Source organism: Borostomias antarcticus (assembly GCF_949987555.1).
Source record: "Borostomias antarcticus genome assembly, chromosome: 11".
Classification (NCBI taxonomy): Eukaryota; Metazoa; Chordata; class Actinopteri; order Stomiiformes; family Stomiidae; genus Borostomias; species Borostomias antarcticus.
The window spans coordinates 19816926-19833487 of NC_140244.1; the positions used below are offsets into that span (position 1 = coordinate 19816926).

At 43.5% G+C, this 16562-nt stretch overlaps 1 protein-coding gene across 1 annotated transcript; it reads left to right on the top strand.

Annotated features, from left to right (window-relative positions):
- Nucleotides 1–1194: 1194 nt before the first annotated feature.
- Nucleotides 1195–9197, top strand: csf1b (colony stimulating factor 1b (macrophage); the record flags this gene model as incomplete). Its single annotated transcript, XM_084446132.1, has 8 exons — nucleotides 1195–1200; nucleotides 1487–1537; nucleotides 2959–3076; nucleotides 3208–3266; nucleotides 3471–3641; nucleotides 4555–4771; nucleotides 5124–5260; nucleotides 9180–9197. 8 exons carry the CDS (start codon nucleotides 1195–1197, stop codon nucleotides 9195–9197), a joined length of 777 nt encoding a protein of 258 aa, XP_084302258.1.
- Nucleotides 9198–16562: the final 7365 nt, after the last annotated feature.

The following is a 16562-nucleotide window of genomic DNA, read 5'->3' on the forward strand; positions in this document are numbered from 1 at the left end:
CACGTACCAGGTCCTATCGACCTGAAATCTGTCCAGCTTCCTTAGACAGTACAGTCGTTGCTGACCTTTCTTACATAGCATTTCACAGTTTACATCAAACTTCAGTTTGCTGTCGATTATGGTACCAAGTTATTTGTAATTAGTCACCAGATCAACTGGCTGACCAAGGACAACACTACACACAGGAATAGGAGATGGACGTCTGTAGTTGATGCAGATCTCCTTGTCTTAGAAACATTGAGTTGAAGAAACAAGTTCCATTTATCCTGTAGGCCTATATTTGTCGTTTCTTGCCACATTACAACAGTAGAGGTTTTGAAGAAGGCACACAATATAACAAACGGCATGTGTAAGATCATTAAATACTGTGAATCTGTTAGCAAAGTACACTATAAGGACAACAGTATTGGACCACCTACACATTACACCTATAGGAACTTCTATGACATCCCATTCTAAATGAATAGGCATCTGGAGTTGGTCCCCCTGTGCAGCTATAACAGCCTGTTCTGGGAAGGCTTTCTACAATATTCTGGAGTGTGTCTGTGGGAATCTTTGGCTATTCATCTAGATGGCCTCATTGGATAATCAATGCGCCAGGATATCTGATGGTAGGCTATCTGACATTATATAAAGACAGCCAGACAAGCCATGTCATCAAATTATCCCTTTACATAAGAAAATGGTGTTGTTGTTGTTGTTCACAGAGTGGATTATATTAGGCTATGGATAGTCCCTATATGTTATTTGGCTCAATTACATTTTAAAACAACATTCCCGTGATGTGTTATGTAGGCTACAAAACAGTTTTTCATCATTAAATTTCATTGAATTGTGTGTACACTAATGATGTAATTCGCGCAGGTAGGGTAGATAGATGTGCGCTATATTGCAACTCTCCTTTTTAAAAGTATAATTTTGCTCTGATCGTGCGAAAACTATAACGGGGTGAACGGAGGGCATCGCCAAGGGACAGCTTATGATGGGTTCAGACCGCCCTTAAGAAAGTAGGCCTATCCCTTGGCTAAGAAGGCTCTGGGAAACAGCGCGTCGGCTCCAGGGAGGGCTGTGTCTTCGGAAGGTACATCGTAAGGTCGATGTTCCCCAGAGCCTTCTTAGCCAAGGTATAGCCTACCTTGGCCTAGAAGGTAAACGCCGCGCCACCTAGAGGGGGACCTTACGACGTATCTTACGATGAACGTAGCGCTACGATGCATCTGGGAAACGCACCCCAGATGGGTTCACTCGGTTCCAGGACTCATCCTGTGGACTACTACAGAGCAAGAGGAGGGCGGGCTTCCACTCCACAGAGCATAGAAGAAAGTTAACCACATCACAGTGCCTTCGTTATATCCAGAAGTGTCATCTTCGAGTGTAGCCTACATGTTGTCTCCAGATGGAAGTTATCTGAGGGAGTGAAATATATAGAGATAAAGGACTCTTCAATGCTTCTGACAGAGGAGTGTGGTCTTCTCTACTGTCCTAGGTGAGCCAGATGACCGTCCGCGTACCATCCCTCATTCAGTGTCAAGCCAAGGTGGGTGAAACTTTTACTCCCATGCTGCACATCTATCCATGCTATTCCCTGAGAAAGTCTGTTCGCAGAAACTCTGTGGTCATGTACATATTCCGTTTTATTGATTTATAGCAACCTGGTAATGATCAATCCATGTTGTTGCATATGTGTACAAAGCTTGGTTTGTTAGTCTGCATGTTTAGAAGGGAAATTAGCCTAAATACAGAGCATACAGCATAGAGAAAGCATGGCTGGTTAGTGGGAATGCCCTCACATCCTGGAATGAATACATCATGTGACACAGCAATTTATGGTTTTATTAGATTATATTAAACTTGATTACCTATCAGGATGAATGATATGCCAGTCGGGGCCAACAGTGGAATGTCAGAGGAGATCTGGCATTGGCAACTAAATTAAGTCAAATTAAGTCAAATTCCCTCTTTGAAAAGGGGTTCTCACGTTGTATTTATTTTGACTTGTGAAGACCTTGTAAGTCTTCTTATGAAAGACTGTCTTGGAGCATGGAATAGAAATGTCTAATATTTGGAGGACAGAGACAGAATTCCCAGAGGTTTTACTTAGAAAACGGAAAAACAAACCTTCGAGTCCAAATTTCGATGAAAAACAGGAGTGGACGTGCCTAAAACAAATCAACAAAGACATCATTTTTGACGTTTTGTGGGGTTGAAGGAACTATGCTTTATTTCTGCGCACTACTTAGAAATACAGCCAGCATGAATCAAAAGGTTTGTTTTTAATTAAAAATCATAATGCCTTCTCTTAGGAAGTCATCTAATATCTCTTTTACAGTATAACAAGACTGATTACACTTCTGGATCACTTTGTAAAACTTGTCAATAACAATGACATGACAGAGCTTAAGCACATCTGGGCCAATTTATTTTCATGGATTACGCCAATCCACAATCTTATTTGATGTTCTTGTAAAAAGTCTTATGCTATAGCTCAGAGCAATGTTACTACTTGATTCTGTCATATCTGATTATATTGATAGCTATTCGATTTTTCCGGTTGAGTAAAAGTGGATATGAGTTACATGCAGTGATCTTCTTCTGACTTCTTTGTACCAGCATAGCTGCTTTTCTAACTCTTCTCATGACTACTTTGTAGAAAGTGTTGACCTTCAATCTTACAGTAAGGAGGTTCTTTGACTGGGATCAAGATAGAGGGGAGTTCATGAATGAGCACAGGCATGGACAAAACATGGTGGGTGGCCAGAAAGGGGGAATGCTCGAACATGACCTGACAGACTCGTTTCCTTTTCGTGACTTCTTGTCATAACAACAATTAATTATTTTTTAAATATAGCCTAGTATCCCTATATGAAATACTACATACCGTAGCCTGTGTCTGAAATTACTTTCACAACAGGAATGGCATATGGGTATGCCACAACATGATGGTTGTTTTTATTGCAGGTTAAGTGTCTGTGCATGATAGTCTTCCTGAGTTTCTCCCTGACTATGGGGGATATCCCTGGCCCATGCAGATACTCCATCACAAGGGACCACATGCTGACCCTCAGGCGCCTGGTCAGTAGAAACACACACACGTGTGTAGACATAAATACAGATACCTACATGCATAAAAAACATTGTCACGCACAAATACACAAAAATGTTGCGTTTTGTTTGCTGCATTTGTGTGTGTACTCTTTACTCAGATAGACAACCAGTTGTGGAGTGGATGTTCGATAACCTACACATTTACTGATCAGAGAAGTTTGGTAAGGTAACTTTTATGATGTGATATCTTGTGTTCCGAATGATCATGAAGCAGATTGTGGTAAACATTGTACATACATTACAATTTTATGTAAACAGAAAGAAAACAAAAAGACATGAGCACTACCCTCCCTCCTTGCAATGTGATATCTGTACCTTTTCCTTTGACTCCCTAGTTGAGCATCTCTAATCCCATCATTCTGCAGAGTAAGCATTGCTATGTGAAGGCTGCCTTGCCCTGGGTCCTGGAGCTCCTCACCGCACACTTCAAATATGTCAGGGGTTCGGTCAACAACAGCTACGTCCAGTCTCTCAGGGCCCTCATCCACGACATGTACTCTCAGAGTTGTGTGCCACAGATCAACGAGGAACTGGAGGTGAGCACCTCTACCCGAATGCTAGACCCCCCCCCCCCTGGTATTTTAGAGCAAGGGTGTTTCAGAGACACTAAAGACATTATGAAGACACCAAGAACATTTGAAGTTGAACAATTGAAGTTTATAACAAGTTTTCTTTCCCCCCAAGGCAGTTAATTCTATTAATTATAGAATTATAAAATATTATAAAATGCACATCAGGTGTGCTAAGCTTCTAGACACAGTAATATGGTGTTTACATGGGGTATGATTGATGAATTTGCTAAGGCCTGATGAAAAGAAGGGTTTTGCATTGGGAATATTTGAAATTTTATTATTGATTGAACCGAAATGGGATTGACCCCAACCCTGGTTGATACAATGATAAACTAGAAAGTGTGCTCGGTGAGCACAGATCTCTGCCCATGAATGCATTTCGTGGCTCTGTGCTTGCGAGCAGGACATGTTTGGTATTGCTGCATTCGTTAGGTCAAGAGCTTTATGCCAGTCCAAACCATGTGTCACTGTGAATTTCCCACATCAGGATATGGCCGGGCCCTCCCTCTGCACACCCCGGTCCAAACCCCACGTCACTAGCGCCCCCACACGGGGAGCTCACGCCCCCACACAGTTTTGCTTTAATTTGTAGATCCACCCCGTGATTCGGATCCACTCCAAAATTTAATGGGCTCCTTCTTGGCGTATGCAACACCCCTCCACCGAGTGTCATGATAACTGGTCTGGTAGTTTTTGAGTAATCCTGCTTACTAACTAACACAGAAACAGAACCACACACATGACCGAAAACACTCTCCACTCAGCACATTCATGATAACACACACTCTAACTCTAAGTGTAACACACACTCTAACTCATTCTAAGTGTAACACACACTCTAACTCATTCTAAGTGTCTCTCTACATGTGCTGGTCAGGATGCACCAGTCAGCTTCGAAGTGACATTCAGAGAGTCCCCGATAGAGGCATTAGGAAGGGCCCAGGAGGTCCTGTCTGGGTACTGGGAGCTGGTGACCACTCGTGACACCCCAGTGGACTGGAACTGCCAACTAGAGTACGCAAAAGGGCCAGCACCCATCGAGCTAAGCAAAGACACCCCCACAGAGCTCTCCACACAACTCTACACAACAAGAGGTGAGGTGCTCTCTGGAAACAAGGCTAACCACAGATATTTACATACATTAGCGATTCTGTTTTTTACCAAGGACTTACTGTTATATGTTTGTTGTACCAAATAGCAAGCAGATCTGGGCCATATACAGGCCAGATCTGGCCCTTGTGGGTTAGTTCCGGCACATATATGGCCCAGAATCATTACACATCCGCTTGCTATCTGGGGTATGTCTGCAACCCTGCAACTCTGCTGCCTGTCTTGGCCAGGACTCTCTTGTAACATATATGTTTAATCACAGTGATACATTATTTTATCCAAAGCAAAGTAGCCTATACATTTGTGGTGAAATGTTCTGAAATGTCTCTCCCCCAGTCAGAGCCGATAGGGATTCAGAGACAGCTTCTCAGACTGGTCCAGAGAGAGACCTGTACAAGTCAGGCTTCATAGCGGTGTCTGTCGGAGGAGGCTTGCTGTTCATACTCACTCTCTACTGCATCATCACACAGAGGGTAATGCCAACAGTGACAGTAACACTCGAAGATCGTCTGCCATCATCAAAGGCAGAATTTCTGTCTTATTTCACTTGATTATGCTATCCATACAGTAACAATCCCTCGTGCTTCTTCCTCGTTGGTGGAAATAATGTGTGTGGTGCTGGTTTGGTAATATGGTTTGATTGTTTTTGTTTCAACACAGAAATGGCATAGTGTTCATCATACATCTCAGTCTCAACCAATACAACATTCAAGGTGAGGAAACACACACTATTAAAAAAAACAACCCAAAGCAGTGTGAAATGATTCTTCCCCAGACCCGTAAGACCTTCACATTTTATTGTACAGGTCACATACAGACATGCAGGACATAGAGATGCAATGAAGTGAGTTTCAGTCTAGGTCTCTGTCTGCCTGTCTCTGTGTGTGTCTGTCTGTCTGTGTGTTTGTGTCTGTCTGTGTGCCTACCAACATGTCTGTCAGCCTGCCTTCCCACCCTTCTGTGTCTGTCTGTCCACCTGACCACATGTCTGTCTGATTGCCTGCCCACATCTGTTATGCCTGTATGTCTGTCTGTCTGCCTCCATCAACATGTACTGTTTATTCTGAATACTTCTATTCTCTCCTCAGAGGCATCATAATAAAGATGGCTGTTCTGGCAGAAGAAAACATCTGAAAATTAGATGATATCCTTAATATATGTGATGTGAAAGTCTCCCCATGATATCGCTGATACAAAAGATAACATCATGGACTTCCGTGTTGTAATATGTCTGGCCTGTGGTTGTAGCTCTATCAAATGGATCAGAGTAGGCTAAACAACCTTATTGTACAGTAGGAGATTGATAATATCAATCCAATATATTTTATTTCGACAATCTACTCTGTATATTGCACACAGTATATGCACTGTACATATCTGACTTAAAAACAACTTGAACAACACTCCTTGGAAGTTTTTTCAGACAGTAATGTGTAATGTATGGTAATCAACTGTGTCCAAATCTACTGTATCAAACATCTGATTGTTTTAGCAAACCTGTTTGAGTTGACCCAAGTTTACAGAGAAAATAAGTTTGCGTTGTAACATTCTTTCTATGTGCTCTTTGTGGTAACGAGGAATGTGTGATCATCAAGTGTACTTTTACTCCAGCAATGTACAGTAACTTGACCTCTCACAAATTACAACCAAAGCTTTAGTATTGTACTCATCTAAAGGTATCCTCTTTGATATACAAAGTCTTAATGAATCATCGGAAGGGAAAATCCTGAAATCCGTGAAATTCTTAATTGCTTCCATCTGCCCTAGTGACACTAATCCATTTCAAGAACAGGGCACTGTATGATGTTGACTTTCTTCAGGTGTATTGTTTAGGACCCAAGGAAGTACAGTGTCGAGTGTGAAGTTGTTTGGATGAGTGAGAAAGCTGCAATTACCAGTGATAGGCCTGTTCCGAACAGGCACATATTCAACGGACTCTAGGACCCTGATCCGAACAGGCCCGTGTTCAATAGCCACTAGGATGATGGCCATGTCCTGAGGAAGGCGTGACTGACATGAAGACAAAGAGGAGGAGTGGGGCTCCCTGGTGGCTAAGGCACATACTACAAATCTAATCCTTACTGCAGCAGCCAGGGTCAGATTCTGTGGGGGGCGGGGGGCATGGGGAGGAGAGACAGGGAGAGGAGAGAACTTGGGGAGAAGCTCGGAGAAGACAGAGGTGGCCCATGATTCTCTGGCCCAATGTGCTGGATGGATGCCCCCCGCCCTCAGTGGCTACACCAACTTCACCCCGATTACATGGGTGGTGTGACCAATTGCGGCTATTCATCAAGGAGCTGGACAAAGAACTTGTCATTCCACATATGAAGGGGCACTCGGAGGGCATGCCCTGCCTCCAAAGGCATGTGGAATAATTCAATAATAATAATACTAATGGTTTAAAAAAAAAACACCGCCACCACCCAGCCACAGCAGGACATCAGACAGAGGGTCCAAGTGAAGAGGAAGAGGTGCTGATCTGTCCAGGTGCCAAACACAGAGTGCACCAGGCCAGTGTGCAAGGAGCAAAAACATATAGTTGTCATTTGTGAGGCATGTAAGCAGTGTAAGCAGGTGCCCATTTGCGCTGTAACATGTGATTTGCTTTCATCAGTTTTATTCACCACAGCTCAATACAGTTCAATATCAGTCTTATCGTTTATCAGTGATATGTATAATGTTATGTGTGACAAAGTGACAAATAAACATGTCAAATATTAAATGTTATTGTCAAATGTCATTGTTTGGTCCAAATCACTGCTAAAATAATTATTTTAACAAAATTATAATTAGTTTGTCTTTTAAATGACATTTGCCACAGGAAATGAATACAGACCATTTTTTACCCATGCTGTAGCCTATTTAGAAGGAGGTTTGCATCGCTTGTGCATCAAAGAGTTATTTAATAAAGTTCTCCTACGTGTGGCTAGGTGTATAGAGGCCTCTGTCTGGCCTGCCCCTGGACCTTACCATATACCACCAACAGAACCATGTGCATGGAGAAGTGAGAAGAGAGCGAACATCCTAAAACAGGGAGCTTTTAAACTAAACTAAAAACACAGCTAGCGGTGACAAGGGGAAGAGTTGGTGATCAGTCCCAAGGGCAGGTGCAGAGGCAGGGCGGGGATTACGCGCAGTTTGACTTCATTTTCATTCATTCCCACTTGATCAGGGGGGGCAGTCAGCGGAACGTTAAAACCTGAGCAGATCCGATAGCAGAAATGATGTTACTACGACAGCATTATAACAATAATAAACTTTATTTATATAGCACCTTTTAAAACAAATGTTACAGTGCTTTACAAACAGTCACCTAAACACAGGAAAAAAAACACATATATGGCAAATATAAGTAAAACGTAGTTAAAATGTGAAACTCGGCACAGGGAAGGTAGCATAAAAAGATAAAATGAAATAATAAAACAATAAAACAATTACAGCAACAAGAACACATGGAGTAAAATCATTATAAAAATGCTTTGATGTAAAAATGATATTTTGAGATTTAAAAGTAGAGACAGTGTTAGCTAGTCTCGGATCCTCAGGCAGGGCATTCCAAAGGTTAGGAGCCCTAACTGCAAACGCCCGGTCACCTTTTGTCACAAGCCGGGCAGAGGGAACAGACAGGAGAGCCCGGCCTGAGGATCTCAGGCTGCGCTTTGGCTCATAGGGGGTTAAAAGGTCTGAGATGTAAGAGGGAGCCAGACCATGTAGCGCTTTAAAAGTAAAAAGCAGATTGATGTCCGTTTCATCAAACATTCGTATGATACCAATCTCATCGTGGGCTACGAATGATTGGGCATGATAAATGTGATTTATTGTGACAATACATGACAAAGAAAGAAATCAAATTAAAGCTATGACCTCTATGAATCATCCCGTAAAATATCCTTTTTCAACCAGTAGCAATGTGGTTGCAAGGGGAGCTAATTAAATGAATGAGTCAGGTAGGCTAGGGTTAGAGGAAAGCCCCCCTCGCCTCTGTGGTGAGATAGGACAGCCATAGCCATTTGATGACTGTCAGCGTTATTAAATAGATGACTGAATAAGCCTACCCATTGCTTTTGATTTGTTTATTTTAATTGCATGTATTTATGTCACCTGTATAGCCACGGCATTGATTGATTGATTGATTGATTGGTGAATCATTGGTGAAATTACTCTTACAGCAAAAACTTGTTTACCCTATTAATCACCTGGCGGTGGTGCGTCACTCAAATGAAATAACACCCGGCTAAAATCCCACAAGACTTTCCCAGTCAAATACCACAATGGTGAAATGCAGGGATAAGTGCATGAGGCTACCCACTGTAGACCTCACTTCATTCATGCAAATTGTCTAGTCATAAAATGGGTCTCTGTACCTTTAAGAGACTCTGCTTGTGTCCCCAGGTGTTTGGTGTGAACTGATTGCAACTGGTATTTTTTTACTCACTCAAGTACCACTATTCATTCTTTATGAGGAAAGCATGGCTGGCTGACTGACTGAATTAATTGGATTGAATACAGGTGGTATTGATTACGAGAGATACCAAGCAGAGAATCAATCAATCAATCAATCAATCAAAGCTTTATTTGTATAGCGCATTTAATACACAGAGGTAACACAATGTGCTTTACAGAGAGCAAGGGAGGTGGGCATAGGTCCCACCCCTACATATTACAGAGGGAAGTATACAATACTTGTCAGATGAAAGGAAGGAAAGGTCTGAGGAAAGGAGGCATTTGTGGTTAGCCAAACTGTACCAGGATTTCCAGGGCAAGAATCTTGACAACATTCAAGTTTGTTCTGCACATGTCTTGTCAAGTAGATGAAATATTAAGTCACTTAACTAATTTCACAGTGTAATAGTATTCATTCTTGGCTGGATATCTTCTTACAGTTGCTAGTACAAGACTTCTAGTTTCTGTAAAATATTCCTAAAATGTAGATTCAAACGTGTTCTAAATATTTTGAATTATTGTATTCCAGGTAAAAGGTCTGACCTGTACAAGAAGGATGAGACTTTGGGTGCCATCTGTCCATATGACAGGAAAGCCTTCTCCGCAACCACCTAAATGGCATCATGCTACTACAAGCGTTGTGTGAATCGAATGCAGCAGCAACTAAAGCTTGATGCTGCCCATTCCTTGCTTAGCCTTATGGACGTGCAAACCACCATTATTATGTTATGATTATGTTAGTGATAATGTGTGCAGTACAGAGACTGAAATGACTGGTGATTTTCTTGAATCTATGACCAGTGAACTTGGCAATGGAAAACATGTAGTTGCGTTCTGATGTGGAACAGTAGTCCTCCTGTAACCAAAGTGCATTTGTGGGTAAATATGAAAAGGTTTCATTCTTCACTGGTCTCCCTACATTCCAGGTTTTGTTAGCACTCTTTACATACCTTGCACCTCAATTCCACTGACTCCACTTGTGGTGCATTCTGGTTACTTTAAGGCAGCCGGAGTTGACCGCATCTAGACAATGATTGTGTTTCCACTAGATGTGCTGCAACATGTTTCAGAGCTCCGATAAAAACAGACACCAGGTCTATTTTTGAAGGATGCCGCATCTGGGATGCATCAAATAGTTGTAGAAAAATGGGTAGCTATAGGTCCCAAGCCGTGAAGGCCTGGCAGAACAAAATGAACACTCCTGAAATCCAACTGGCGGGAGTTGAAGCCATGTCGAGGACGGAATAAAACCTGATCGCATTCAGAACGCCACGCAAACGGAGTCAGTGGAATTGAGGCATTGGTCCACACCTCCCTGTAAAGAAGTGACTTAATATTCAAGGTGCTGATGCTGACAATGATGCGCCTTAGACTTAATGTTTGTACAACCTTCCTGTCTTATGCATTCAATATCCACTGCTTCTACTAATGCCATGGATGCATTCAATATCCACTGCTTCTACTAATGCCATGGATGTCATGTTTATTCACATGAAACCACTTATTATATTGGCAGAAAGAGAACAGTTGGCGCTCTACGACGCTTCTCAAGGTATACCTTGGCGAAGGGACAGTTTTTCCTACGAGTGTTTCCCAGAATATCGGGCGCCTGAAGATACATCGTAAGGTTCATCCCAAGTTATTTATAGAAGTTTGAAATGCAATAAGGGATTGAATTTTCATTCTCATAAAATGTTTTTGGCCTCTTTATTCAAAGTGGCAATGCAAATGGGATTGCATTATCATTTTCAACTTTTGCATGCATTCTTTCACTCAATATTGAAAATCATAATGCATTTGTGTGATTTGCATTTAAATTTTCATGCACATTTGCTGAAAATAACAAAAGCCATTTGACATTTAATTTTCAAAGTAATGGCACGCTTTGTTGGTGTCAAAATTCAAATCGAAATGCAATTGCATTTTCATGTTCTACCAGCCTGTCAGTCATTCTCTGGGAGCGGGACCATATTGATATGAAGGTTATAAATAGTGGCCACAGTGGCGCTTGCGGTCAAAACCAAGTGATCATGGCAAACCGGCACCAGAACACAAACATGACCCGTCTGGGCCCCGTACTACGAAGTTCGTTCAACATATCCAGGATAACCTTTCGCTAGCTCGCTCAAGTAAACCAGACAACCGCAATTACGGATTAACGGTACTACGACGGTGGCTATCAACTCGTTAAAGGAGTAGTAAAGGGAAAATGCATGTTTAGCCCTGTTTTAAGGTTACTTATGATCATATACAATGGTTCAGATCAAAACATTGACAAAACTAGAGCTTTTGAGAAAGTCTGATAACTGCTCTACCACCGTTTTGGTCATACAATGGATGTGGGTGGGCATCTTGAAAAATCTTTCAAAAACATGTCCTCTATCCTAATTTTAAACCGCCAAAATATCCAAAATACAGCTGATCAGAGATTTCGTTAACAAGTGATTAGCAGCAGCAGCTTTGGAGATATTTGGGCTGTATGAAAAAACGCTGTAACGCTGAGAAAACTCGCAATTTTAATGGATGTTGGACGTTGTTGACATGACGTTATTCAAGTTACATCCAACAGGATCTGTATTTATACCCTCGTCTGGTTAGTCACTATTTCACGTTCTGAATTGAATTGACCCACTACTCTATAAAATTTAGCTTGTAGCATCCACGTTTGTACTTATATCTATGCAAGATAACCAGTTAGTATTATCCAATAAGGTTTATTCTAGTCTGAACGATTCATGTGAATGACCCAATTGACAAAAAAAATGGCGATTGTAGCCGAAAGGGGACTAGTTTGCAGGTATGAAGTATCTAAGCTGTGTGACTTATAGTTTTCGCTGTATGACGATTTGTTCGGCAACTGCGCTCCCCATTGAAACGTATGGTGCTTTAGTGCTGTAGAGCTGTGCTGCTGCGCTGTGGTTGCTATGGTGACAGTTCACAGGAGAGAGCTTGAAGGTATCTTAAAGAGATTTGTGTTATGACCATTTGTTTGACGACCATGCTCACCATTCAAACTAATGGCACTCCACTCTAGCTTTTGACTTGCTCATTCTGAATTCAACACTCCTACACTCACCACTCCACTCACCAGTCCTACAGTTTTTAAGCTAAATGGACATATTATATCTCAAAATGTTCAGCTGGTTCCCAGGATTCATATGATGTAAACATCTAAGCTGTGACATGCATACCTTGCATACCAGCTGGAGCTGTCTGAGGCTGGTCATGCTTTCCCATGCAAACAATTGATGGAATGTTCAGAGTGTCAGTTGTGATTTGAATTCAGGTGCATGCACAGCCTCTCTTAAAGGTACAGACACCCTTCTATGACTACTGTAGCATTATATTTCTACATTCAGATGAATGATACAGCTTAGATGTAACGCTTAAAGTGGCAATAAGCGATTTTCTACCACTAGATGGCAGTAAGAGATTTGTTTGCAAACTAAAGGCCTAAAACGTATAATATGTACGTTAAGGCACAGGGATGGAGCCAAGTTACGAGCTGTAATTTCACAACACAGGCAGAAATGCTGGAATAACAAGACACGCCGACTGGTAGGGGTGAGTCATTGAAGTTGGACACTATTAGGACACTATGGCTCAATGAAACAATCTGATTTAAGTTGAAAAAAACAGTTAATGCAGCTTTAACAATCTGTAGCTCAAGGCTCTCAAGACAGTGGAGATTATTGTAGACTTTAGGAAAAAAAATAGCCACCCTGCGCCACACACACATGCACACACACACGCACGCACACACACACACACACACACACACACACACACACACACACACACACACACACACACACACACACACACACACACACACCTTAGTATTCTAAACAATCTGGGGATTAGTCTCGCCACACACAGTCTTCACTGGTGAGGGCAGGTGGGTGGCCCGGAGAGAGGTACACTGTCCCCGACCTGCTATGACATGAAGGGGTGTGTTTCGCCACGAGTTTCGCCATCACGCCACTAACCACGCCACGGACCCATCAACTCAGCCTTTGAGTGAGCTAGAGACACACGGTCTTCACCAGTGGGTGCATGGAGATAGCCCGGAGGTCACTGCACTGCCTTCGACCCACTGTGATCCGAGGGGGCAGAGTCTCGCCACCACACTACTATCCATGCCACGGGCCCCACAACTCAGCCCCTGCGTGGGCTAGAGGCACACTGTCTTCACCGGTGGAGTCAAGTAGGTACACTGTCCGCGACTGGCTCTGACCTGAGGGGGTGGAGTCTCGCCACCACGCCATGGGCCCCACAATTCAGCCCCTGAGTGGCCTAGAGACACAAGTTAGCCTGGAGAGGGGTACACTGTTCACGACCGGCTCTGACCTGAAGGGGTGGAGTCTCCCCACCACGCCACAGAACCCACAACTAAGCCCCTGAGTGGGCTAGAGACACACGGTCTTCGCTGGTGGGTGCATGGAGATTGCCCGGAGGTCATTGCACTGCCCCCAACTGGCTCTGACCTGAGGGGGCGGAGTCTCACCACCACGCCACTATCCACGCCACGGGCCCCACAACTCAGCCCCTGAGTGGGCTAGAGACACATGGTCTTCACCGGTGGGGGGGGGGTAGGTGGCCCGGAAAGGGGTACACTGTCCCCAACCGGCTCTGAACTGAGAGGGCGGAGTCTCGCCACCACGCCACTGTCTATGCCACGGACCCCACAATTCAGCCCCTGAGTGGGCTAGAGACACACGGTCTTCGCCGGTGGGTGCATGGAGATTGCCCGGTCCGTAGTAGTACTAGCAGTAGCTGTTACATGCAGCTGCAGCAGCTAGCCCACCTCACATTTTCTCCAGGAAATGTACTTTCTAGTTCTAATTAGCTAGCCATTAAATTCTAACATTCCGAGTGAGCCACGCACAGTGCGGATGAGACGAGAGATGGAAGTAGGAGAGGAAAGTGATTTTGCATGGCATGCACTAAAAAGAGAATAATATAGCTCTTCATCAAGAATGGACAGACACCTATACAGTATGCTCGTTCTTCCCACGGGAAGTATATGTTCCGAAACTGTGAAAAAGCGGCAATATGAAGTGTCACTAGGCAAGCAGCTTGAGAAAACATGCCCACTCAAATTCAAACTGAAAGCACAGAAAATATACAATCTAAGAGCCCATATGATCGATCCAACGATCCAGCAAACACAATCATGTGATAGGAATACACAGGAAATCTGTGAAATAAACATTTGAATTTGAGGACACACAAAAAATTGCTTCAATTTGATTTACACCCCTCCGGACCTTTGCTTCAGAAAATATTCTCTATCTGGACCTCTTTGAATTTTAATTGCATACCCCTGCTGCAGGGCCTAAGTGTTTTGTTTTTTGCTTCAAGGAAAAAAAATACAGCATGGTTAAATCTAGCATGCACAACAATGTAAGCTTGTATGGTCATGGCTAAAAAGGCATTTTTGGTAGGATTAGATTTAGATGATTTTCAAAACTCAATCTCAATCATGCCTTTTTTTCTCTCATTCAGAACATATTGAGGACAAGTTTATTTGTGTTGCAATTTGTGGGAGGTTGGCCCACATTTTTGCATAAAATGCTTAGAATATTTACAACCTGTCTCGCAAACTACCCGATAATGGTCCATATTTAGCATATACAGTATGACAATACATCCATATGTTATTGTTTAGCGGTAACTATTGGAGGCAAGAGAGGGAAAGTCTTCTCATGATCTGTTAGAGATTAAAGGCAGCTGTTGAAGATGAAAAGACTTTGACAGGGTACCAAGGCTATACAGTTACATTATGTGGAAATTGGCTTCAGAACAGTTTAGCATAGCTTATCTGGAGGGCGCCATGCGAGCGCTTCTTGGCAAAACAGATGGGGGAAGTCAGTTATGTATCATTAGTTTGTGGAGGAAACTAATTCCAATTTACTGCCCAGAGGCATGCATGATGGTGGCACTTTGGCTCTTGCCTCTCTGGAGCTGTATCTGCTACAGGGCAACTTCCAAGCCTGCACCTCGTCTTCTCCTGGCGATTCCTGACCTGGAGACGTTTTTGGACGTCGGATGGGGCCAGCCTGTGTCCTTGAGACCTCCACTACGTCCATTCGTGAGAGCTACCAGAGTGGCCGGCTGGAATTAAGTTATGACGACTGGCTCTCCGCCGCTGGAACCCGACATCGCTGCTGTTCTTGTGCCTGGCTCCTCCGCCTGGGGTTCGGCCAGAACACCATGCGCTTCCTCGTGCCGGTCGCTTCCACTGTGAGCAGGCACCGGTCTCGATACAAGCCCAAATAACCTGCTTCGGTTATGCGCCCGTAGGGCTGGGTATTTTCAATAAATCAATATGATACCGATACCATGACTTCGATACCGATACCAAAACGATACCCTTTTCAATACCTAGATTAAAGGATAAAGACACCGAGCCGTTTAGCCCTATTCCTGGCTTCACTGGCATGTAGGCTATCTGACTAGTACCCTACAGGTTAAAATATTTCTGTTTTGCGCAGTAGGCCTACAGAGTTCTGTGTCAACAACGTCGGCGCGCGCACCCTGGCTCGTTGCTAGCTCACAATCGAAAAACTCTAAAAAGTATGATATACATGGATTTCAAGTTCAGGAATTACATGGTTTATGCTTACCAGAAGTCGTCCTGTAAACACAAGGTCCTTTTGCCTCTGCATTTCGAAACAACAGTACTTGTAAACAGTACTAAATTCACCGAACATAGCCTACAACAGCCATCCCTTCACGCTGTGCTTATTTCGCGGAGGTTTACAGCGTGACCCTGGCACAAAACAGAAATATTTTAGGCTACTAGTCAGATAGCCTACACGCCAGGGAAGCCAGGAATAGTTCTAAACATGAAATGCACTGTCCTTATCCTTTAATATGTCTTTTTACAATTGTTTTACATACGAAGTGGGGAATTAGCCTACAAACTGGGGCTGATGGACAAGCAGCTTAACAAACATAGAAAGTGGGGAAGTACAAACTGGGGCTGATGGACAAGCAGCTTAGCAAACATACAAAGTGGGGAAGTACAAACTGGGGCTGATGGACAAGCAGCTTAGCAATTCTTTTTTAAGAATATGAGAATGTCTTCTCAGGCAAGAGACACGCTCGCCCGCGGCTGGTGTTGTCTCCAGCGGTGGAAATATGCGTTCCGCAGGCGTTGAGGATGAGACACACAGGAACTTGCGTGACAGTTCCGACAACGCTGGCAGGTTGTCCCTCTTCTCCCACCACCAGCTTACTGGGCTCACCTGAGACTGGGTAACTGGTAGGGCCAGGGGCGGACTGGCCATCGGGAGCACCGGGAGGTTTCCCGGTGGCCTGGCGCGC